At 40.3% G+C, this 26,233-nt stretch overlaps 1 protein-coding gene across 6 annotated transcripts; it reads left to right on the top strand.

Annotated features, from left to right (window-relative positions):
• The first annotated feature begins 2,182 nt into the window (after positions 1–2,182).
• letm1 (leucine zipper-EF-hand containing transmembrane protein 1) lies at positions 2,183–26,233 on the top strand. 6 transcript variants are annotated; one of them, XM_085142579.1, is made up of 16 exons: positions 2,183–2,532; positions 6,681–6,738; positions 6,968–7,460; positions 11,391–11,534; positions 12,289–12,426; positions 12,731–12,934; positions 13,062–13,181; positions 13,351–13,482; positions 13,601–13,759; positions 14,196–14,324; positions 14,633–14,665; positions 15,567–15,701; positions 15,899–16,092; positions 18,427–18,459; positions 19,036–19,192; positions 21,464–26,233. In XM_085142579.1, exons 1-16 carry the CDS (start codon positions 2,448–2,450, stop codon positions 21,614–21,616), a joined length of 2,367 nt encoding a protein of 788 aa, XP_084998705.1. In that variant the 5' UTR covers positions 2,183–2,447; the 3' UTR covers positions 21,617–26,233. The 6 variants fall into 6 exon arrangements, with proteins under 6 accessions (XP_084998705.1, XP_084998706.1, XP_084998702.1 ...); XM_085142580.1 differs by lacking the exon at positions 14,633–14,665 and having other exon boundaries at positions 2,184–2,532; XM_085142576.1 differs by lacking the exon at positions 18,427–18,459 and having other exon boundaries at positions 2,184–2,532; positions 19,054–19,192.

Raw genomic sequence — 26,233 nt, 5'->3', positions numbered from 1 at the left:
TGTTTTTTTTTAATGACATTTCACATTTCCCCGTCCCTTTTTTTAAAATCTTTACAGCATATATTCAGGATAAGTCTTTGTTTGCTTTATGAACAGTGGTGTAGTGTTCAACATTATACCTAGTGTTTGATACTTAAATACAAATTTCAAAGATTTCCCTCGAAAATGTGTCAAATATGGACAATAACAGTGACAGAGTGGCTGAAGTGCTCAAGCTAATATGAGATGACTATACAGGCAAAACCTAGAATAGCAGGAAGGTGGCTATGATGGCTGTGAAATAACTGCACATTGTCTCGCTGGACTCTAATCATAGGGGTGGCTTAAAATCGTCAAATGCTTCACGCTAATTGAGTTATATAGAGAAAAAGTTTATTCTAAATATCAACATTAGTTTGGTTCCTAAAAAAGAGAAAGAATCAAAATCACAGAATTGCAAGAAAAGTTGTGTGGTTCCTTTGTAAGAAGGGTTGTTACAGCCACATCACTGGGAAACTCTCCGCTCACATTCAATTTTTGTCCAAATTCCTTATCAGTGCTTTATGATAACCAATACCAACACGGCAGAGCATAGGCCCGACGCTTACTTGCGCCTCATGCTGTAAATTCAAGCATAAAAAATGCAGTACCAGCAGCGCGTGCTAAGGGGCGCGAAACTTACAGTAATCTATTTAACAACAAGAACGGCCCTTCAAAATAAAACTATATATATATATATATATATATATATATATATATTTATATATGGTAATATTATGGTGCTGATTACACATAACTTAAACGAGTAATTCAGAATAACCATTTTGTTGGTTTGATGGTTTCTTTAGGTAATTCTCTGTGTTAAATCTAGTATGTAGTTAAGAAAGATGTCACAGGTCGTCTCTGAGCTGAAGTCCTGGTCAGGATTAAGCTTTGTAACATTTTACCACAAAGTGGACACAGATCAAGTGAGAGAAAGGCATCATAACACTGCCATACAGGGCACTTTAATTACTTAAAACAGAAGACAAATTCTCCCCTTCTGTCACTCAGCAGCAGCTGCAAAACTGTTAAGCAACAGTTAACATTACTCCACAAATGGAGGAATTCTAAAATATTTTTACTCAAATATTTAGCAACTAAATATGTAAAAAAATATGTATATGTGTATCTGTTAGATTCCGTTTGTCATACCAGTAAGCCACCTCTTCTTTTAATGTGCTACATGGCAATTGACTACTGTTTTTATCAAACATATAGAATAAGGTTCTGAGAAAAACATCATATTTGTCATTAACTTTTAAGTACGGGCTGCTTTGGAGGATTTAAATGTCATCATCAGTGTAATTCTGTCCTGTCTCTCTTTGTTCAGCTTTTCTTTTTAGATGTCCTCCGTATACGTATATAAAATAAACTGAGCAAGCGGTATGATGCAGACTTTTGTTCTGTTATAATTTTATCTAAAATTAACTAACTGGAATAAAAAACACTAAATTAAACTACCTCACGAAGGTCACTGGGTTATTTTGAACTGAACCAACTAGGGTAATCCCAAAATTTGGACAGCATGCAGGTCACCGGGTTACTGACTCTCAGGCTGTCTCAGACATCAGTGTAATTAAGTGTCCACTGACTGCTGAACGAACAAGCTTGCTTGACTAAAAAATGAATTGATGCTTAGCCGTGGTAATCTTTGAAATGTGGGAGAGTCTCCTACTATTTCATGTATGCCAACATAGTTACTGATTGTCTTCTCACCACCCCTTCCACCCCACCCTTTATTTACCAGTACTGGCATCTCCTTACTTTACTTAAATATTTATGTAACTAAATACGTATAAAAATGTCTATGTATTTATTTAATTTATTTACACATAACACTCATTTACATCCTAATATGCCCCTGTATATTCGTTTAATACTAGTTTGCCTTATTTCTGAATGATGTACAGTCATGGCCTGTACATTTTTCTGTCAAAAAAAAGAATAAAGAAAAATGTTAAAAAGACAAATCTGTCATATCTGTGGTTCCTTATATATTTAGATTATATCTATACGCAAATTCATGCTACACGTCTTATAAAATTATATAATTATTCGCATTTGTGGTATCATAAAGCAGTCGGATACTACTTCGTCTCTCACTTCTACTCTGAAATGGAGGCTTTTATTTGATAAAGTCACCGGAAGCTGCTTTTTTTAACCGCTGCCGCACGGTTTGACGTCATTGTGGAACCCTGGCCCGGCTAGCTGTCATATGCGTAACAGGGAAGGCATGACATGGAGCTAAATTTTCCCATCTGCAGTTATATATGCGGCCTGGTTTGTTAAATCGATCTAAGGAATTGTCAGTTATATGTACCAAGTTAGAGGCCTTTCCGTTTCGACTTCTCGAAAAAGCAGTAGCTCGCTAACCCGATAGCTACCTTCTAACTTAAGGTGAAGATAACCACTTGCATACTGAAAGCATGGCGTTAATCCTGTTTACAAGATCTCGGGCACCTTTAATGAAAACGTCTCGATCCCTAAAGAATGAATTCAGGAAAGGCAAAGGTAAGGTTTCTGTGTTGGTTTGTTACTGCCTAGCTTGCTGTTTACTCTGCCAGTGTTGACCAAATAACGCTAACAATTAGCTTGTTGATATTAGCATCTAGAAGGGTCCTTTACATAGGGTAGGTGGTCCTGGCCCCGGTTTCAGGAATAAACACCTGACTACTCATCACACTCCGGGAGCTCATTCATTCTTTTAAGCTACCAATTTGAAACGAGTCTGTAAGAATAAATTGTACCGAGAGTGTCTCACTCCGATGGAAGTATCGGAGTGATACACTCGAAGCGAACCGTAACCAAGGGTTTAGGTTATCTGAGGACAACCTGGCAATATAATTTCTTTAACTTGGTTATCTGAAGGCAACCTGGTTACACACGCACACACACACACACACACACACACACACGTACACACGTACGTTTGAGCAGATGCTCGTTGCTATGGTACCCTAGTTCCCTAGTGATTAGTCAGCACCTAGGAAGAACAAAAGAAGTAGGATCTGTGGATTTCTGTTGTGTGTTATGCTGATTTCACGTAGTTGATTCAAGTGTCTTGCTTTACTTTCACGATTGAGGGCAGTTTGTTTTAGCCTTGCTCAATATTTCACAACTTTGAAGCCGCAGAGTGATTTGGCAGATGAAAATAGCAAATAGTCAGTTTTATACAGCTGATTATGAGTAAAATCAGCATTGACTAGTTTTCTGTGGTTGATTAATTTGAGGTGGGTAACATGACGATTGCACTTTCTGTTTGGGATAGATTTTGCCATAATTGATTATGTCATTCTAGCTCTCCTTTTTTAATACTTTTGAATATAAAATCCAAGGCATCGTGACTGTTTAGCTATAGTGGATTTTTTTTTTACAGTATAGAGGACACTAATGCCCCAATACTGCAATATGCAAAATGCAATGTCCCCTTAAAGTTGCAAGAAAAAAAAACTGTGACCCCTTCAGAATTACCAGGACTTTTGTCATGATCAATTATGAAATGTGGTCTGATGTTTCTCCAAGTGAAATGATACACAAACACAGTCTGGCAAACTAAAAACACACACACAGTTTAGCTTTCCCGTGTACTTCCATGAATAAACACTCAAGAGGCAGACTGGTGGACACAAGTGAACTTTTGACCTTTTAGTAGTAGCAACAACCTTCCTATAGTTGGTGTTTCAGTTCATCAGCGTTTCTGGGATTTCTTGATTCAACTGCGAAATGTTGGCATTTGTCAATGTTTTGTCTGGTATTTCCAGGGAGCGTGGTCTCTGGTTTGTTGTAGAATAATAATCAGGTCTTAAAGCAAGTTTGCAAAGAGATGTCTGCAGAGAGCACAGTGGACCGTCTGCTGCTGCAGTTTTAATCTCACATCCTTAAATCGCAGATGTTTCTAGCATACTGGTTTACTTCCTTTTCCCAGCCTGTGCTCTGTGATTCTAAATGCATTCAATAAAGACATGAAAAGTGCACCAATTAGTGTACTGAGACTTAGTCACATAGATGCTTCTAAAATAAGATACTTCATCTCACAAGTTTATAAATTAAAGAAATTCAATGTAATGAAATCACTCTTAGGACTAATATAATATTTAAGGAATCATAGCAGCTGATATGTCTGTGTGCTTGTGGCTTTAAAGTTAATAGGTGTACCACAGCAGGCATTAGAGATGTTACAGGTTTATGCTACAGAATCAATATCATGTCTGAAGTTAAGGTGACGTTTTTCCTCATTGCACTGAGCCTGGGGGTATAAATAGATGAGAGGGTCATAATGGGGATTTGCCTGTCTGCGGTGGACTGACTGAGACTGTGCTCTTGGCTTTAGGCCCAGATTATCAGACAAATTGCTTTCCATGAAGAAAGGTCAGTGCCTTTTATAACCTCACCTGAGACAACTAATATTCCTGTCTAATCATGTGTGAAAATGAGTACAGGAGTATTCCTGTAGTATGGTTGAATCTACGTATTAATAAGTAGAGTTCTGAAAATCTTTCAAGTTTAAGATCTGTAGTAACAGTGACCTGGAGCTGTAGATTGCTGTGATGGCTGAGCATTGACCAGCCTGCAGTCCTTTGTGACCGTCATAGACAAACATAGTGAGGTACATGTACACTGTTATTGATTTACACATTTACACAATGCCAGTGTTCATTATCTCTGCGCTAGCATTCACTGTGATTGAATATTTACATTTTTGTGGGTACTGTATAATCAGAGGGTCGAGCATTTCAACTCTGTTTCAAACCTCGGTTTTGTTTGCACACAGTCTGCTGTCGCTCTAAAGAACGCCAGCAGACTCCTGTTTTCTAAATGTGCATTAAGATTTAGTTTAAGATTAGTTTGAGCATCTTTCAGTTCTTCACAGCAGTTGTTGGATTGGTTGGCTCAGCAACATGTGCATAAAGTCTAACCTACTTGGGGGGGGGGGGGGGGGGGGGGGGGGTGTGTATTCAGTGTAAACAAAATTAGATGGATGGACTTAAACAGTGTTGACTAACCATGGCTGTGGCCTTTTGGTGGGGGGAACCGGTTGGGATTGGTGCAATTTGTTTCTGTCTTGCTGCGCTTGTGTTGCTTCTATAGCCTCTCTGTAAGGTTCTTATATGTGTGAAAAGCTTTGTGGCCTCCCATTTGTCATCACTCCAATCAGAGTTTCTGGTCATGGTTTCCGGTATCGATATATTTGTTAATTCGCTAATTATCCTTTGGCTTTGAAACTGAATGAGCCGGATCAATGTGGCCAGGATTAGTCTCTAAGCATCGTCCTTGGAATATAGAGGCGGTGATGTAAATCTTCTTATAGTTTCCCTGATTTTTCTTTTCAGACGATCCAGTTGGTAAACCAGTCAACCAATCAGTTGGCCTCACACCTTTTGATTGAACAATATTCAATATATTGTTATTCCCAGGTTATAGTTTCATGATTGGTTACTTTGGTGTAACATGTCCATGTCCTAACATGTCCTAACTTCACCATATTCTATTCATTTTAACTAACAGCCCAGGCTTAATGAAGGTTTATTCCTACAGTTAATGCAGGAAAGCTTCTATCAGCAGTTTTCTTACTTCTGCTTTAATAAGGATTTTACAGTATGCAGCTATGCAACTATCTGTGATCACATCACCACAAAAACAAAAATGAAAGGAAAAAGCAAATTATCTGAAAGTACACAATTTCATATCGTCATCATAAGTGTCTTTTTATTTCTTTTGACTAATTTTTGGAGAATGAATTTCATTGTATTTGCAGTGTTTGAATGTGAAACCAAAACCATAAAACCCCCAGGGGGATTCGAACACGGGAAAAGACAGCAGTGCTGTGTAGCCTGGGGACATGCTGGAGAGTTGAGTTGTCCACTGTATTTCCAGGGTTTTCTGTCTGTGCTACTGTAGATGACTGCTAAGCCACAAAGGTGAAACTGTTCCAGTAAACTCTCTGTCCTCCTGGCTGCAGGCCACAGCCTCATGTTCAGCTGGGCCATGCTGGGCTCACTCCAGCCGGCAGTGTGAGAGAGGGGCGTGGCCAAGCCCTCGGCTCTGGTGTGATTGGTTAGAAGTGTCTCACCACTCCACCTTCTAGCTGCATGCATATCACTGTAGTGGTCTGTGAACCCTGCTGTGGGCCTCGCTGAGAGTGTGAATAATTAGCCACCCAAGAAGGATCAGTGGAAAGATATTTACAGAAGACTGAGCGACTTCAAGGCGGTTCTGTACAGACAAATACAGAAGAGCAGAATATTTAAAAAACAAAACAAAACATGTGGCCATAGCAAAAACTAACTTTTTATGTATATACTAAAGCGTCCCCCAAAATAATAAAAGGGCAACCTCAAGGTGAATTGACTTTTATGGGTATTCCTGAACAGGCGATTGCAAAGGACACAAAGTTTGATGATTGATGTTATTGCATGACTAGTTTTAAGCACAGTGTGTTTTTGCTAGTATGATTATCAGTTTATTAAGAAAATCTGCATAAATGCGTTGGAGCTACAGATAACTGCTGATGATCAGGTGCTGTTTTGCTTCTGGGACGTTCATAAAACCAATATACACTGTGTGTGCGTGCGTGTGTGTGTGTGTGTGTGTGTCCGTCCGAAGGCTTTTTTTCCCCCAAGGACACACCTGCTTTAATCTTATTTTCTTCTTTCTTACAGGGAAATTACAAGAGGGTTCCTATTTCAGCTGCACAGCCTTCACACTTTCCAGTCAAAAGTAAGGCAATTAACCCAAATGATCCAAAATGTGTTGTATGATATGCAAATTAAGATCTATCAGCATGTTCAGGTGAAATTCTATTTTAATTTTGTTTTTTTGTGCCTCCCTGTAAATTACACTCTATTCCTTTTTTATAGGAAGTCATTCGTTTCAAATGCTGCTTTATATTTTGTCCAAGACTTGATATAAACTTTGGGTCCTGAAACTCTTTGCTCTGTGTCCTCAGACCTGATGGGCTCCGACTCGGCAGCTTGGCTCAGGTCTCTTCGTTCGGACCTTCCTTGCCCGTGTCAGATGAATTTGTGGGTCCCTGTCAGAGCTCAGACACACAGCGGCTCTACTGCGCTTTTGCGTCGGGGGCTTCCCCTTCACTGTACCCTGCGGTCAGAGCGGGGCCCCAATGGACGATAGTACGACCGCGAGACATCTCTGGTGTCAGGTGGATACATACCACGAGGAGGAGATGGGATGACTCCAAGGTGGAGAAGTCGCTGCGTTCGTTAAAGGATAAGAAGAAGAAGCTGGAGGAAGGAGGGCCGGTGTACAGCCCGACGCTGGACGCAGAGCCTGTCCGAAGGACGCTCCGACAGTGGGTTGTAGATGAAATCAAGCACTACTACCATGGCTTCAGGCTGCTTTGGATCGATACCACCATTGCTGGGCGGATGTTCTGGAGGGTGCTGAACGGAAATCCCCTGTCTCGCCGTGAGAGGAGACAGGTGAGTGGTGCACAGTGTGGCTGCAAGACATTGTCATTTCTGTAGAAGCTACATTGTGGAGAGATTGTTACTGCTTTGGGTGCTGCCAGGCTTTGTCTGCTGCAGCGTCTGGTGCCTGTTGGGGTTTACATTTTTAAATTAGACATTTTTTTATGTATCTGTCCCGAATTACAGATCCTGATTTAGTTTAATGGTAAGAAAGGGCAGCGAACATTTAATCTTTAATAGCTTTTCAGGAATGAATGTTCTTTTAAAACCTTGCAAAAGATTTCAGTGTAATCATTGGAAATAGTTTGAAAGTGGGCTCACTGACCTTTTTTTTTTTTCTTTTCTCAGACATTCACATAAAGCATGTAATTCTTTCGCGGTCATGCAGAAATGTAAAAACCTGCTGATTTCTGCTGGAATGAGCAGATTTAATGCCTGGGATGTATGCCATATGTCACAGATATGAGAAGACATGACCAAATCTATAAAAGTGAAGTGAAGATTACATTTGTACTACACAGTCATACCAGAATCCCAGTGCAGGCTATACTTTGTTTCAGTTAGTGAACAAAAATGTAGGTGAAAGGAAGGGTTTTCCCTGGTGATTGCTCTCTGTCTCTGCACTGGTAACACACACACACCTCTGTGTGTGTGTGTGTGGGCTGCTGCAGTTTAGTTTCCAGCCCCTGAGGGTAAATATTTAAGCCTAAGATCTTTTTAATTTATACCAAACTCAGAGTAGCACAAAAGCGTGTTTATTAAATGAAAAATTGTTTGTAGAAGCTACAAGATCCAGCATTTCCACATTGAAATATGCCTTCTGTCTGTAGCCCAGAGCAAGAATTAATGCCAACTTCCAGTCAGCAAACACTTTCCTTTTTTCACCTGGAACAAGCTTTAGCTTGTCTTTAACACAGTAATGTCAGTTTCAAGAATGTGAATTGAGCCCACTAACACAGCTAATGTAAGCTTATTTAGATAATGCTAAAAAGAGGCTCGTGTTTTAAAAGTTTCTCCTGCCATCTTTGGTTACATCATGATCAGGTGTATCAGTAGTAACAGAGCTACAGAGCTCAGGATCATGAACAGAAGAATATGAAGAGGCGTTCAAACGTTGCTCAGTAACAAGTAAATGAAAGTTTTTAGTGCTTCCAGTGAAAGGAAACGATTCTTTTTCTAGTCCGGCTCAGAGTTTCCACTGAGGATAACCGACGCGAGTTTAAGAGATCAGCGATGACTGAGCACCGATTCAAGCCTGACAGCTCAGACATCTTGTTCTATACCGTTTTATCCATAGCCTCTCAATCCTAATGGGATCAATTATGGAAACGGGCCGCACGCTGCGTTTACTCATCAGGCGCCAGGCAGATTGTGCCTTTTCATTAAAGCTCTTCAGGAAGAAGCTTTACCTCGTGTACCAGATTCATCCCATCTCTGCACTCAGCCTACATCTCTCATTTTGTTGTGACTTTCACAACAAATCCCTAACGCAGCTGTTGTTGATAAATTCTGTGCAACGGGACATGGTATTAAAAATATGATAAATTCGATTATTTACACAGTTTTGTTTTAATACAGAATATATTCCAGTTATTAAAATGGCTTCACGAGTATGCCGCATGAAAAATGTAGGATTTGTGTGAAGTAATGCAAATATTTGCATATTTCTGATGAGACAAGCTGCTCAGACTCTGTTCGGTAATCTGCCAAAGGTTCTGGCACACAGGTGTCATTTCAAGGAAGGTGGGCAGGTCAGCTCAGTTCACACTTATGTACTGTTACCTCCAATCCAGCAGCACAGGATGGTGCAGATTTAGGTGACACAATTGGCGAGTTGCAAATGCTTCTTAGTGACTGATTTAGACTTCTGCAGGGAATCTTTGTAGAGCAACGTAGCCTACGCAAGTGGCCGACGGCGAGCCAGCTCTTTGTTGCGGTCAGGCAAACGTATTTTCTTCAGGTTTTTCCACTCTGTGTATTCCCTCACGTTCAGTTTGATGGCTTTGGCTATGTTCCCCCAGGAATTTGCTGACATCCATGAGTTGTGGTGATGATTGTTATTCTCTCACTGATTAATTCAAAAACGGGAATCAAACGTAGACCAATCACAAAAGTTGCGGCCTGTGTTATGAGATGTGTTGATACATTTCCAGGGAGGTGCACATCAGGTTACAGCAGAGGCTATGTGGCTACAACATACCTAGACATAGATTTAATACAAAGGTATTAACTGTGTGATGTAATGAGATCTTGTCTGGGAATCCTTCCATGTTCTTATTTTAATATGTGGCCAAATTCACATTTCACTCACTGCTTTATGTCCAACTTAAAAGAAACCCTTAAACTGATATTTGGGAATGTGCCATTATACATTTATTTTAGTTTTGTTGAAAATTCCCAATTAAAAAAACAAAATGACCATTTGCCTTGTTACACTTGATTGTAAATTCAGATGAAACTGTGACTCAGATTCATTATTATTTGATTATTCGTGTTAAAGCGTACTGGAGAAAGTTATGGACATGCAGAGATTTTACAGCCGTCGCTGCAGAGTCATTTTACGACATGTTTCTCAATATCCACTTACACAGAAGTGCAGTAGGGTGTGTCATTCTGTGAAATGATGTGATGTAACCTGTTTTACAAAACTCTTAAGTGAAGACCAATCTTTCTTTTTTTTTTTAAAAGTTGCTTCTTTAATATTCAAATTCAGAGATATGTATGCGTCATACACCATAACACTGAGCCCTACAGTATACACATTCATTAACTGACTTCATTGTGATTATGTTAAAGCAGCTGGGATATAAAGCCTCAGTGGAATGCTAATGGCGCAGGTCAGTGCAGAGGATGACCGCAGCTTCCCCCCCATTAAGCCCACACTATGACCCCATCTGCACCTTTTCAAATGGAGCAGGCTCCCTCCCAAACCCGTCTACATACCATTCATATAACCTGGACTGGCTTTGCCTCCTTAATCTCCTCCTTTCATATTCCCTTACAATACTCAGGCCTCCCGTTTAAGGGTCCCTCCATTTGAACGTGTCTCACCCCCTCCTCCCTTCTTTGATGTGGAACTCTGGGAGATGATATACATGTCAATGGGCCTGCAGACAAAGGCCTTTTCACTCGGGCTGGCCTAAATCCTTCACCCTACTGGCCCACTGACATGCAGGTGGGAAGAGCGGAGAAAGGAGGACTCGTGTTTTTGGCCTTTTCCCCTCTGTGCTGTTTCTGTAGACAGCTCGCTGGAATTGTGTCCTGGATGGTCAGCGAGCCACGTTTGGACAGCCGTACAATGAAGTCAGCCAGTGTTGGCCAAGTGCTTCTGTGCTCTCGGGATTGTTCAGGTCTGCGCTGAACAAATGTGCTTCCTGTTGGATCAAATGGACAGTTTTTGAGCCTTGTGAGGCCAAATGTTCCCTTTGCTCTATGGCTCCATGCAAATACTGTGTGAGTGAATTCGGTGGACGGGGGATGTATAGAGGTGGGCTTGGAAGTGCTGACTTTTGAAACTTATTAGAGGGGCGATTGTAAGGAGAGACAACAAAAGATGAAATCAACATTTTCACACAGTTTGTGCATTGCTGCTGCCCTCTGCTGGTGGCAGATATGAACTACAATGGTGGGAATGAATGGCACTTTTCCCTGTACCCTCCAGGTTTAAAAAAAAAGAAAGAAAAATCTTTAAAAAAAATATGAGAACACTTTAAAAACACATCAAATCTCAATGGTAAAAAAAATCATGCATGCGTCATTGCAGCAACACAAAATGATACTATGGGCTCCCACGTGCTTGGATCCTAATGAGACAACGGCTCTTTTGAAAATCCAAACAGGAGTGCTAACATAGATGCTCACAGTCTCACTTAAAGATTCCATCAGTTTACACAGATCTGTCCCATTTGCTGATATTATTTCCTTTTTTTAATTTCCTTTCAGTTTCTCAGAACATGTGCTGATGTCTTCAGACTTCTTCCCTTCCTGGTGTTTATCATCGTTCCCTTCATGGAGTTCCTGCTTCCTGTAGCTCTGAAACTCTTCCCCAACATGCTGCCGTCCACCTTTGAGACACAGACAAAGAAGGTAAGCAGAAATGGGTGGTTGATTATTTATTTATTGTATTTATTTTTAGCTCCATGATGCTGGGTTTGCTAAATATTGTGATTGGGACTGTATGTCATATGTAGTTGTGTTATTCAGGAATATTATAAATGTACTTAAGTTGTTATTTAGACGGTTATCTAATCTAGACTATGACAGTAACAGTCTTAAATAGCCCTATATGACATTATTATCACTGTGACTAATCTGTTGAGCTTGACCAGGTCTTGACTTGATATTTTAAGTCTTTATAAAGTAGTTTCTATATGTTGGCAATAGAAACCACTGGTAAGGATCACAGTGACTAAGTTATGAGACAATTTCCCCTAATAAATCATTAGTTGACAGTGAACACCTGGGTGGATGTGAGCTACCTCTACAAAGTTTTATCACAATCCATTCAAAACTTTTCAAGCTTGTTCACAGACGGTAAAACCCACACTGCCAAAAACATGACCTCCTTGGTGGAGGTACCCTGTGTTCTGTCCTGCGTGATAAAGAAAACTTTTCTTTTAGAAGCTGGTTCCAGTCATCAAAATTGTATTTGACAAAAAATGTTTGAAGCAGTTTGTCTGTTGTGGATTCAACTATCCGTTCCAGCTTTGAACGCAAGCGGACCGTAGAGATTCAGACTGTGTTGGTCCTCATATGTCTCACCATCAGTGCTAACATCATTTGAGTGGGATTTACTGTAGTGCTTTTAAGCACACTGAATTTATAACCTCTTGCTTTTTAGGAGGAGAGGTTGAAAAAGGAGCTGAGGGTCAAATTGGAGATGGCCAAGTTCTTGCAGGACACCATTGAGGAGATCGCTCTGAGGAATAAGGCAGCAAAAGGCGACGTGACGGAGGAATTCTCCACCTTCTTCCAAAAGGTCGGCTTTCTAACACCGAGCAGTGTGAAATGAGGAGAATAAAAAGCTCATTGCTGCTCTCTGGTGGTGAAAATATTAATTTATTTTTATTTAAAACAGAGTTGTGACCAGTTGATTACCATTAAGAGCGCTTATAGTGGAAATTTAAGTATTTCTTCTGTATTTTCTTGTTACTACATGCTTTCACTGACTATATTCAACTCTAAATTCATTTCATGGATTATTCTTTGCACGGGAGAACAGCAGTACATCTTTTGCATGTAAACCTGGTCTCATTTAAACCCTGATCTTCTCATTACTATAGATCCGGGACTCTGGGGAGCGTCCCAGTAATGAGCAGATCATAAAGTTCTCCAAACTGTTTGAGGACGAGCTGACGCTGGACAACCTGACTCGACCTCAGCTCGTGGCGCTCTGTCGTCTCCTGGAGCTCCAGTCAATTGGGACCAACAACTTCCTCCGCTTCCAGCTCATCATGAAGCTGAGGGCCATCCGCGCAGACGACAAGGTACGAATCTCTGTGGTTAAAAGGAAAAATAAACCTGTTGTTTTATGTCCGAGCACACGGCAGCACCCGGGTGAATGCAGCGACACTGGCCCCTGACTCTGTGTGACCTCTTCTCTGTGTTTATCAGCTGATAGCAGAGGAGGGAGTGGAAAGCCTGAATGTGAACGAAGTGCAGGCAGCGTGTCGTGTCAGAGGGATGAGATCTCTGGGAGTCACAGAAGAACGACTGAGAGAACAACTCGGCCAGGTAACGCCAACAGCAGACAGATTTTTCATTATTTACTGTAAATATACTGTAAAGTAGAGGTTTGACCGTCTGGAGACTTCAGGAATGGCATCAGGGGTGAAACTCTTAAGATGTATGTTTGACTGCATATTTGTAATAACTTCTGTAATGTTGCGTTTGACTCTGGTAGTGGTTGGAGCTGCATCTCAACCAGCAGATCCCCACCTCTCTGCTGCTTTTGTCTCGAGCCATGTACCTCCCAGATACCCTGTCTCCTGCAGACCAGCTGAAAACCACGCTGCAAACACTTCCTGAAATGGTGGTATGTAAACAGTACAGAGCTGGGATATAAAGTCGCAGGCAGTACTTTAAGCTCAACACGCAGCCTCGGTCAATACTGGAATACAGGCGAATATCCTGCCCTCTGCTTGCTTTTCCAGACCAAAGAGGCCCAGTTAATGGCGGCGGAGTTGGAGCTCTCCAAAGTGGATAACAAGACCAAACTGGAGACCATGCTTCAGGAGGAGGCAGCCATACGGCAGGACAACAAGGACCGAGAGATGGAGAGGCTGGCTGATGCTGCAGAGAAGGCTGCCAGGGTACTGACTCTGTATGATGTCTGTTCAGTGTTTAGGCCAGGTGCTATTTAAGTCTTTGATACCACTGCCAACAAACTGACAGACTTTATGAGCCAGTTTAAGATAAAGTTATTATTACCAAAAGACCTTAAAAGAGTCTGACCAAGCCTTAGAAGCCATGCTTTTGCTACACAGTCGTGAGTTTTCAGGTAGAATCATGTGCTCTTTGTTTTTCATTGAAGCTTCAGCTTAGAGAAATCAAAAGGTTTCTGTATTATTCCACATGATTGGATTAACTCTAAATCTGCAAGTTTCTCACAAGAAAAACTAACTGCCTAACCCTAACTACTGCAACTAGGACACATTTCCCTTAAAGCTGAAGGCTTCCTGCAGTCATTTGTAGTGTTGTTTCTGTAGGTGTTGCTATAGGGTTTGAACCATGCTCTGTTTTCTGCAGGAGGGTGAACCAGAGCTTCAAGCAGAGAGGATGAAGCGCAGTGAGGCAGAGCCAGCTTTATCTAAAGCTGAAAAGGCAGCTGATTCAGAGACACTGAAGGACACCGCACCCATTATAGAGGGACTCAAGGTAACGTTAGTAATAGATGATAACATTTATTTTATTTATTCTGTTACATGTTTAATATTTTTATGCATTTATATAACATTTGACTTAAAGTCAGAATTCTAATAAAGCTTTTCAGTTTAACCCTCTAAAACTGCCTCATGTGCTGCACACATCCAGTTTTCTACTACACGTAATATCATGTTGTATTGTTTCCTTTACCTGGAGCTTTAATTTCAGACAACAGAAGAGATTGATTGTATCATATCCTGATGTCTTTTTTTTTTATTTTTCACTCACTTGCTGCTGCCTTTTCATTCTGTACCATGCAGTTTGAGCAGTGGCAGAGGTTTCTGCGTTTCCAGGTTGGCTTTATTAACACCTCCTCCCAAATGATCCCTGATACTTGTTCTATCCCTGAACCTATGGTGTCTGGTCTTCCTCTGAGCAGATCCAGATGTGGGTTAAACAGCACTAGCGTGTTTTTTCCCCAAGACTGAGAACATAATCAGAGTTAGAGGAAGTACCCTCCAAATTCATGACAAAATTGATGCTGACATAAACCAGTGACTGCTTAGTGCTTGCAGATGAGAGCAACAACAATGTAGCGAGGGCAGGTTCAGCTTTGGGATGAAAATCGTACAGATTCCAGTTTCAGACCTGTTATAAAGACTCGGAGGAAGTCGTATTTTCTGAATGTGAATTTTTTTTTTCTTTTCTTTAAAAAAAAATTTAAAACAGCAAACGCAAACGTCCATATATTTAGGCCAAATTGCGCTAATAACCTGTGGTGAGTATTTGTCAGCACTTTCTAACTTATAAAAATTCCCACTCATTACTTTTATTTTTTAAATTTCTTAAAGAGATGCTGTTTGGCCCACGTCTATACGGACTTCCCCTCGTCAGTCCTTCAAGCCGTGTAACATTTCCATCCTTAACTGACAACCTTTGTAGTGCCACAGTTGTTTTTTTATGTGGAGTATCCCACTATGCCTGCCAGCTTCCCTCTTTTACCACTTATATTTAGTTGTTTTAGGGTTTGTTTTGTATCAAATCCACGTGTTATACGTGATAAGTGAAGACAGTGTTTGACCTGGTTCATGTAGTGGTATACACCCATCTTGCTCCCATCTACCACGTGGCTGTGGTAATAATTCACAATCTAAAAAAGTAACTTTTTTGTGAACTTCAGATTAGGTTGTCTTGATTTAAAAGGACATATGTTTATATTTTCTTCTTCTTCTTTTTTTTTTTTATAACTTCCAGGCAGAGGAGATCACCAAGGAAGAGATTGACCTGTTGAGTGATGCCTGCTCAAAGCTGAAGGAGCAGAAGAAACTGCTGACTCTGGAGAAAGAGGAGCTGGAAGAGCTGAAGGATGATGTCCAGGAGTACAATGAGGTGCCTTATTTTGGCTTCAATGGACAAATTTAATGATTTATTGCCAATCAGGCCTAATTTTTTAAAGCAGTTTTACCTCAAAATAGAGTATTAATTTGTAATGCTCCATCTTCTTTGGCTTTTCATGAGTTGTTTTATGTGGTTGTTTCGGGGGTTTTGTGTGTGTGCAAAATTTGCATCTATGCCCTGTTTTCCAGGATCTGGAGGAGATAAAAAAGGAGCTCTCCAAGACTGGTCAGGAGAAGGCCATAGAGGAGTCAAAGGCCAGCCAGCGGCTTTCTAAGAGGGTGAACCGTATGATCGGTCGCATTGACAAGATCATCCTGGAGCTGGAGAAGGACAAGGTGATCCTGGATGGACAGATGGACAGTGGATCCACCCCACCTGTTGGGTAAGAAAACAGCAGCCGTAACAGCTTCTGTGAGAGAAGCTGCCGTATAGCATTAGACAGAATTGGATCTGTCACGTGTAACTGTTTTCACTGGGGGACTCTTTGATTTCAGGGAACTTGGCGTCATGATAGTTTTGCCCTGCAGATGAATAATTTAACATCTAAGAAATTTCTTTACCTGCTTTGTTACTAAGCACCCATTTTAAATTCTGGCTTAATGCCGAAGTTCAAAATAACAATTTTACTAATGACTTATACTTATATTTTTTCAGTTTATTTATTTTGTTTCTATAATTGTTTTTCATTTTGGTGTCTTATTGTGCAGAACGCTCCCTCAGTCTTGTCCTCAGACGCCTCTACATGCTTTTACATGGTGGGCCACATACACCCCACTTTGATCTTGATCCACGGTGTCTATTTTTTATTTTTTGTTACAGTAAACTCACTGTAAAAATCCAAAATTTCTATAGTACATAGTGAAAATGGTAACTTTGTGTCATTTCATGTTCATCTATCTCTGATTTACTGTAGTTTAGTAGTGTAGTATGAATGGCAGGGGGCGTGGTCTATATCAGTAGAAAATGCCATAAAACTTGTGAAAATACAGTTAGACGTCCAAAATTTACCCCTCCCTTCACATTTTCCAGAGACATCTATTGGGCCAGATTGGCGTCTTTGGTGGGCCGATTACATTTGACACCCTTGCTCTACATCATTAGTTCAGCCAGTATAGACTGGCAGCTGTGACACTTGCGTCAAATAACAACCATCTGGTTCCCTTTGACACATTTTGTCTTTCATTCAAATTCTTCTTGCTAACCTGAGTGCTAGCTTAATGCGCTACCTGAGCAAGCTAACACCTTGGTCACTGGCTCACATCTTCCTAACAGACTAGACTTTGCCATAGAGTTAGGCTTTGGAGCGTGTTAGCTGCCACCTTGTACCTAGCACAATAGCTAGCTGGCCAAGCTAACTGCATTATTGCCACATGGCACAGTAGCATAAGCGCTAACCACTACACTAGCCAGATCACTCTAGCTCTCACCACAGCTTCCTGACCCAGTTTATCTATTGTAGGTTGCTCAGGTAGGCTGAATGAATGAGAAATGATTTAATTTGTTTTTAAAAAAGAGGGCTGCCCCTGCTAGAGTGTTGATAGAAGCTTCTAAGGACAATGCTGACCGAGCGTTCCCCACAGTGAGACGCCTCAATCGTATTAACAGCCAACAGGGCTTATGAAATGAATAACTTTAAGTTATTTATTCCCACTTGTGGTTTGGTTAAACAGATAAATCATAGTAAAATGTTATTTTACCATTCTATAGAAAGACTATAAGTCTTTTAGCTCTTCATCACTTTTGAATATTTTATATTCAAAGCAAACAAAAGCTCTTAATACAACACAAAGATTGGCTACTGACATCTGTATCTATCCTTTTATATGCAAAATATCAGTTAGCGAGGCTAACTGAGCCATCTGAAACATCACTTTAGCGTCTCTGTGTTAAGCAGAAGTCAGGGCATGATCAGCTGACAGTAAAGCTTTCAATAAAGACTGGAGGCAGGAAGCAGCAGACAGCTTTTCTCTGCCCAAAAGCCAAAGGCACGCTTGCCAAAAATGATCAGTGTTTGTCACAAAAATAAAGGAAGTGATCGATGTGCTCCAACTGCTGTTGAACTAGACCGCTCTCATGGTTGTGCAGCTGCGTGTGTGCTTGTCTGTAAAAGCCATGAAGCTTTTGAAAGTGAAGGATCCACAAGCAACCTTTTAATGAAGAGCGCTGTTCGCGTTGGCTTGTGACTGCATAGACAGACTCACTGTTAGCATATATCTGATGGGATAGAGTACATCTTTCCTCTTTGTAAAAGTTAAACAAGTTGATTTTAGTAGAGTCCGCATCAGTTAAATCAAGCTAAACAAATTAAGCCGCACAGTCTGGCCTTTAGTACTTTGATCTTCTTCAGATTACATTTCCTTGATTTTTAAAGCAACACTTGTAACATGTTTATACTTTATATCAGCAGGTAAACACAATGACAACAGGATGAAAACATCAAAATGTTGCTTATGGATCATTGACCCAAACGCTTCATGACATGTATCAGTGTATCTAACATAGCTTGTCTTTGTAATTGATAACTTTATCATCTTCATCGTCACCATCACCATCTTCATCTTCATCATCATCATCATTAGTGTTACTGTAAAATGGTGGTGGAGATAACAAAGGGAACAAAAGGTTTCCCCCCTCAAAAGTGAATAATACCTTTTTTTAATGTCGTTTTTGGTCTTTTTGACTAAATTGAGTCCCTAATTCATTTGAAATTTTACAGATTATTCTTTGCTAAATATAGCGGTGCCAAGAGGTAAGCAAACCTGGGGTAAACCGCCATTTGCTTGCTTGTAACATGCTAGCATGGTTTTTCAGATGCTGAAACGGTGCAATAAAGGATCAAACACTGCTCTCATCTTATTCTCAGCTTCCATTTCTGCTCGCTACATGTGGTTGCTGTGCTTCAGACGTGCTAAATGTTGTTGTTTTTTTGTTTTCTTTTTTAACCTATTTAATGAATTAAATCACATTTAATTAAAATAAAATGATTGGAAATGTTTGATGTTTGTTCAGACTGTACGAAAGTCTCCGAAATCTTAAAAAAAAGGATGTATTGGACATTATTTGGCATGTAAGCTTCTGTTTCTATCATAGGGTAGCTTTAAAGAAATTAGTTTAAAATAAATATGCTGCATTCAGCATGAATAAATGCGTTTAACTAAATCAAATTCAATTAATCCTGCCGTTATGACAAATTGCCCCAAATTTTTTTTGATTGGTGTGTTTTTTTTGCTCATTTTTTGGGAGCCTTGAATGCAGCATGTTGACCCTAGACTTCTCCACCACATTTTACGTCCTGTCAAACCTGGTAACCGTTTCCTGTATACAGTCTGTTCTATACATTTAGGGAGAACCTGGTCAGCATCGACGAGCTCATCAACGTCATGCGACAGATCCAGAACATTCCCGAGCACAAGCTGCAGAGCATCGCCGAGGCTCTCGATGACAACAAGGACGGGAAGATTGACATCGACGACGTCATCAAAGTGAGTTGATCTGCTATGAGGAACATTGTTAGGGATGGGAAATGATAAGAATTTAGCAATTTCGATTTCATTATCAATATCATATCAATGATATTACATACATGCAAAATGCTGAGTGCTCAAATGTTTGTGCATGTTGGAGGTATGTCCTGTCTTTGCTGTGACCAGTGTTGGGGTCATTACTCAAAAAGTAATTATTGCACAGAACACTTTTCTTTAAAGTAATGCAGTACGATACTGAATCACACCCAGGTTAAAGACGCTCGTTACGTTCATGTCATGTTACCCTGTAAAATGATCTGAAACTGTCTCATAATTACTATTTAACAATATAAACCTGCAGGCTAGAGTTCCAGATGCTAGTATAAACACAAAGCCAACAACACAAATACAAGATTAAAACCAACACAAAGAGACTTTAAAGCGATCGTCACGGTGATTCTACTGTAGACACATGAACAGGTAGAAACGGAGGCTGCAGCCTGAATGCTCATCAGTTTGTTACCTGTTGAAGTTCAGCAGCGGCTGATTTCACGGCTCACCTTATCACGCGCTGGGTTGGGGTCAGTTCTCTGATTCCAAAGTTCAAATCCAAATCCAGTTTATTCATATAGCACATTTAAAAACAGAAAGTTTGCCCAAAGTGCTGTACAGAAACAAAGGGGTAAAAAAACAAGATAAAAAAACACTGACACTCACATAAACACATAACAAACATATCAACTCACACCAGTCTAAATGCTATAGAAAAAAGGTGAGTTTTCAAAATTTAAAAACGGGAAGCAAAGATGCCTGTCTAATATTCAAAGGCAGCGTATTCCAAAGTTTAGGAGCCATAATTGAAAAGGCTCGTTCTCCTCCATGTTTTAGCCTAGATTTTGGGACAACCAACAGCAGCTGGTCGGCTGACCTAAGGGTCCGGGAATATAAGGCTGAAGTGACTGGGAAAGGTATGGGGGGAGCAAGACCATTTAGGCATTTATAAACCAGCGTTAGGACTTTGAAATTAATTCTGTCATGAACAGGAAGCCAGTGGAGAGAGGACAGTTCATGCCAGTTTAGAGGCGGGCAGCAGCATTTTGAACGAGCTGAAGACGTGCAAGAGATCCTTGGCTGACTCCAACATACAGTGTTTACAGTAGTCGAGCCGAGTTGAAATAAAGGCATGTGTTAGTAAAGTTGGTCGCAGTTTGTCCTAAAGTCCAACACTTTCTAATCACACAGGAGCAGTTTGTTGACAACTGTACAGTACTCTGTTTTGGTAACTATTGTCCAGGATGTAAATATGTAAAAATTGTGTGTGTTTCTGTTCTGTGTCCTGTTCTGGTTCTGTATATGTTTTTTTTTGTTTTGTTTTGTTTTTTTGCTGCTGTTACAACCAAATTTCCCCATGTGGGACAATTAAAGGATTCTATTCTATTCTATTCCAAGCTAAATTGCTAAGAGATTATTGAATTAGCATTTTGGATCCATGGCCAAGTAACTCCCTGATCAGTCCTTAAGCGCAGGTGTGATCGACCTTGATCACTGGTAAGGCAGGAGGAAAATGGGTCATTATCGATCCGAATTTGGCCTTGGAGCTGCTATCCAGCATACCACAAGGAACTGCAGTTTTTATAAAATAAACAAACAAAAAAAACAGATTCATCTGATTCATAAATTATACCAACCTCTAGTGGCCATTTGAAGAACTGCACTCTTTGGTATCTACTGTTGGCTTGATTTTTCAGTGCCTGCAGTTTCTGTTTGGAGGGATATATTTTTTTTAACATTACTGTGGTCATGTTGCCAACTTGACTGCCAAATACATATGTTTTATACACAGTTTTTACTTTTGTTTTTAAAAAACATACCACAGTCTTAATGTGTTTCTAGAGGTTTGATATGCTTTAAAATGAACAAACTCAAAGAGTCTCGGCTTGTTAAAAACATTTCAAATGTACGGCATGTTTCTGTTTAACCTAAAAAAAATCTCCAGCCCATTTCATCATACAAGCCTTTAAAAGAAGTAATGAAAACTAATGGGAGACTATAAACCAGGACAAAATAGTGTCAACATACAAAAACATAGTATCCTGTAATTTCTACATCCAAAATACTTCCCTTTGTTTGAGTCTCACCAAAACGTTCTGGTCTTTCCCATAAGTACAAAAGCGCTCTATAAGCATCATCAAAAGTTGAGGGTATTGTTATGTGCATGTACATCCTCCACATGTCTTCAATTGTCTTCTATTCTGTGGTTTTAAACAAAAAATGTTTGGTTTTTTTCAGGTAGTGGAACTGATCGACAAGGAGGACATCGACATCTCCACCTCACAGGTGGCCGACATCATGGTGATGCTTCAGAAAGAGGAGAAGCTGATGGGGAAGGAAAAGGCCAAAGAGAAGGCAGAGAAGGAACAGGCAGCCACACTCAAAAGTTAACTCATTTTGCTTCAGAGACACAAGTGTTTGTAAAAAATGAGCACTCTCCATTGGGACTGGTATCTGGTCATAGAGGACTCTGGACACCAGGTTGATCTGGAGAGGTCGAGAACCGCAAGGTAACAGCTGCCTTCTTCTGAAAATGTCATTCTGCTATAAATTTAACTCCTAAAAATAAAAAATCTTAAGAGAAGGCTTGTTGCCTTTTAAAATGTACAAATTCAACAAGAAACTAAATTTCTATCATGTTAAAAAATTCTCGACTGGTCGTGTAAGATGTGTGGTAGTTTTACTTCAGTATTTATCAGTGCAGGGAGCACAGTGACATGGAATTGAAAGCTAATCAGAAAAATGGTTTGGGAAATGTGTTATCAGACGTGTTATTTAAAGTTGTAGGTGAACCGTCTTGCCTTTCAGTTCGTTCATGTCATCATCTCGGAGAAATGAGCGATCATTTCCGAACTTTGCACAGTCAACATCGTCATTTCTGTCATTCCGCTCACTTTATTTCCTCTTATATTTTATTTATCCACCTCATACCTGTTTGTAAAGTTTTTTTTAAGTTGTACTTGGGCAGGTAGCTTATCGCTGGCTATAACGGTGGCTGCAACCAAAGATGTTATTGGTATTGGAAACAACATAAAAATACTCAAAACATGTTGAAATTACAGGTTTAAAACAATCCATTTTAAAAAGGGGCTTCTAGCGATTATATGCTAAAAACTATTTAGGTTTTTCTTAGATAGGACATCAAACTTTTTCCATGAAAACCAAAACTATAGTACTGCAATTTCTTTACATTTCGCACTCACAAATGGGGAAAAAGTACATTTAGTGCACCTCTTCATAGATCTTCACTCGTAGCTCTTTATTTAATGCCAAAGTTGCACTGAGATGCATTAATAGCACATTGGAGGTACTCCTAAAGTCATCAGACAAAACAGCAAAGATGCATTTAAACTGTGTAAGATCAGTGTAGGGACAGAAGCCACCAATTAAATGCGTCTGATGCTGCTGTGACAGGTCAGTCGGGCTGTCCCCGAATGGTCCTTCGTTGGGTTCGTGTTCGCCCTTCAGTTTGGGTATTGAGATGTTGTTGTTGTAGCGTTTTAGCAGCTATGATGTTTTGCTTGTTCGCTCTCTCTCAGAGCAGCCTTCGCCATCCGTCGCTAAGGCTTTAAATGTTCCTCGTTGATTTCTACCGAAGCACGCAAACCCAACAAACGATACTGGGGACGGCGAAGTTTAGGAAAGTAAGAGATTCGTTTTGCAGTAATTAGTCTGGAAATCGTCCGTTCAGGCGATAGATGAGTTCATGAGTTGTGTCGTAGTTGTCATCGTTTAAATGCAAAGTGGCCTTCTTATCGCACAAATTTTATGGTTCTTATAACACTGCATATTTATTTCTGAGGATTTCTGAGGATTTTTAAGAATTTAACGGAGTTGTGACGTTTTCGATTTGCATAATAATTTAATTCTGAACAAGTTTGGATGAATTTTAAATTTTAGTCCTGTCTTTTTTTTTCTTTTTTGTTCTTTGCACTGTAGCCATGAATGTACATAGTATGTAAACAAGATTCCTCAGGGCTGTGTGATGATTTTAGATGATTAAATATATCCTGCTACCTATCCACATATCCCATTCTGTGTTCACACTGCATCAGCTTGGCAATGAAATTTGAAACGATGCTAACTGCATATTTCGATCAGGGGTGCAGTTAATTATTACTTTGCTCATTGGTGCTTCCTAAAAACTTAAAATAGAGTGAGGAAAATGCCCCCTAGAAGACTCCAACCTCATGTCTCCAGTTCGCTAATCCCTCTAATAAATGAATGGAAAACAAATATGTATAATAATGACATTTGATTCCCTAACCATTAATGGTGCTGACAGTATTCGATAAATATTTTTTTCTGTCTAATTATCATTATTATGCAATATTTTGAGGACACGTTGACATTTCTGACATCTAAATGATGTGAAATGTAATCTTAATGAACTGATTCATGGGGGAAAAGCAATAAAATAGAAGAATTTCAGACAGATGTATCTAATAACCTCAGATAAACAGTGATGAAATCCAAAAATCTGATTGCTTCTTTGACCGCTGGTGAATTTCTCACATAACTGGTTTCCTGTCCAGCCACACCCGGGTGCCGCGTGAACCCACCGTAACGCCTCCAGCCGCCTCTGTCTGATGAGCTGACCTCGTTTACGGTCTTTGCCACCGCTCTGGTGTTCCTCCTGCATAATCAGAGAAGAACTCGGGTGTAAACGAGGGTGACGGAGTGGTACTTAAGATAATGCTGAGTGGACAACGCTTCATTTAATCCATTCCCAGAATCCGCCGTCCTACACGTGGAAGTTTAAGAGCTTGTTCATCTTCCATCGGGCATCGTCCCAGCTCGCATCCAGTGCTGCCTGGCGGAGCAAAGGCTCTGCTTCGCCTGGGACCAGTCAGACTGATGGGTGCGGGGTAAACACTCGTCCCATACATGGGCCAAAACCCGCTCCACTGGAGGGTTGTGTTTAGGTTAGAGACGCTCCGGCGGGACATGGCACGCCGTGCGCTGCATAAATCCGCAGCCAGTGTAAACACTTTAAAAGAACGTTGTGACAACGTCTCGTTTACACTCTGCAGGAGAGCGTGGTGTTTGTAGGGACAGAGGGTCAAAGGTCAGCGAAGGGGAAAGAGACGAATACCAGAGTGTAAGACTGATGGAGATCAATACACAGGGTTCCTGTGCAGGTCCAGAAAGGGTTGAAATCGACAGGGACCTTTAATGCGTTGCAGTCATTGCTGAAATGCAGATTGATGTCAGTAATGTGCGGTTGCACAGAGAGCTCCTGAGAGCTTATTTTTACCTTTAACGTGATTTTTGCCATGTTTTACTAAATGCACAGAGCTTCAGTTTAGCCAAAGAGACCCGACTAGTCAACAAGCAGATAATCAGCCACTTTTCCCTTTCTTTTGATGTGCAAACAGCTAAAAACAAACTGGTTCCACCTTCACCAGTGGGAAGATTTGATCATATTCTTGTACTCAATTGGAGCAAACTGGATATCTACCAGTCTAGCCAACTCTAAAATTCCAAGATGATGGAAAAGGGTGAAAAAATAAGTTGTTTTTTTTTAACTTCCAAAACATCTCAAAACCTACATATTACCACAAAATGATTACAATATATGAAAACTGGTCCAAACTTCAAATAAATTCAAGAAAACTCAAACTTCCCTCAAACGAACACTTCCCCAACTGATTGTATGTCCTTGTCTGTGGCTGCTGTGCTGTTTAAACTGCAGTCTTGGAGAAAGAAGGAGGTGTAGAGATACAGTTGGCAGCGAAAGCAGTTTGACTCGAGGCTTGTGTCAGCATATTTTCATTGCCAACCAGGCTGAGGCTCATTTCTTACCTTTTATTCCTTCATTTAGTTCCCTCGTGATATTTTAGAAGAAAGTGACTCAGGAGAAATAAAAAGGTGAGCCGATTTTTAGCACACTGTCACTAACGTTGACTGTTCTCTGCACAGTATTGCCACAGTGTAAATGCACTATTCTTTCTTTAAGCAGTTGGCATGTGTTGACTGGCCGTCTCTATGTGAATGTCTACAATACAAACCGTCCTCTCAGACTCCTGCTCAGTTGTGGGTGTTGGGTTTAGAAGAACAAACGCTTAAAGGATTATTTTTTTCTCCCATTTTGAGGTGGAACAAGTGGCTTCAGCTTGTTAGCAGTACGCTGTAAATCTTTAATTTAAAGTCATCCGTGCTGATGAACTGGGAAGCTGACCATAAACCTTAATGACTGAGCGCTTGCTGTTTAGCCTAAGCTGATTCCACCAGTTTAGTCCTGGGTGTGCTTCTTGTACCCCGGTCCTGTGTGCTATCAGGTAGAGTAGCTAAAAAGCGTTGGGGATTTGGCTTCTTTGATATATATTTGATATAATCGTATTACTCTTCCTGTTTGGGGTTTGATGAGCTTGTAGTAACCCCCCCCCACTTCTTTTAGCGACATGCTGCTTTTTGTAAAATATAATCGAGTTTTCTCTTGTGCTGGATGTAAGAGTACAGTCTGTGTAAAGAGGGAAAAGGCAGCTGAAATGGGTAAAGCAGTGGGGAAGTGCTTTGTCTGTATTTTCAGTTGAAAAGTAGAAAACTTGTTTCACTATATTTTAAATCATAGTGCAGCCAGACCCATTAACCCGGTAAAGACTGAACCTTGAAGTAGTTGCCAGAAAATTCAAAGTTTTTGAAACTGGAGTGTTTATGAAACTTCAGGTATAAGGGTTAGGGTTGTAATAAAGCTAAACTTGCATATGAGATTTAATTTGTATCAATCATGAATTTATTTAAGTTTCTTGGGTGGAAAAAAATCACGCTGATGATGTCGAGGGTTAAAAATTGTTCTAAAGCTGTGTTCAAGAAGAAGCCAAAGTGCCTCCCCTTTTAAGATCAAACTTTATTGATAATTTATTGATATTGATATTGCTTTGGGATCGTTTGTGTCCGAAACAGCAATCTTTCAGCACAGACTCTAATTGAGGATGCCAAGGCAAATTCACAGCTTTGTCGCCTCCAAAATGCACTTTGGCTTCTTTCTGAACACACAGACCAAAA

The sequence above is a fragment of the Neolamprologus multifasciatus genome, chromosome 19 (genome assembly GCF_963576455.1).
Source record: "Neolamprologus multifasciatus chromosome 19, fNeoMul1.2, whole genome shotgun sequence".
NCBI lineage: Eukaryota > Metazoa > Chordata > Actinopteri > Cichliformes > Cichlidae > Neolamprologus > Neolamprologus multifasciatus.
The sequence above is the reverse complement of the archived record's forward strand: the minus strand, read 5'-3'. Positions and strand labels throughout refer to the sequence as shown.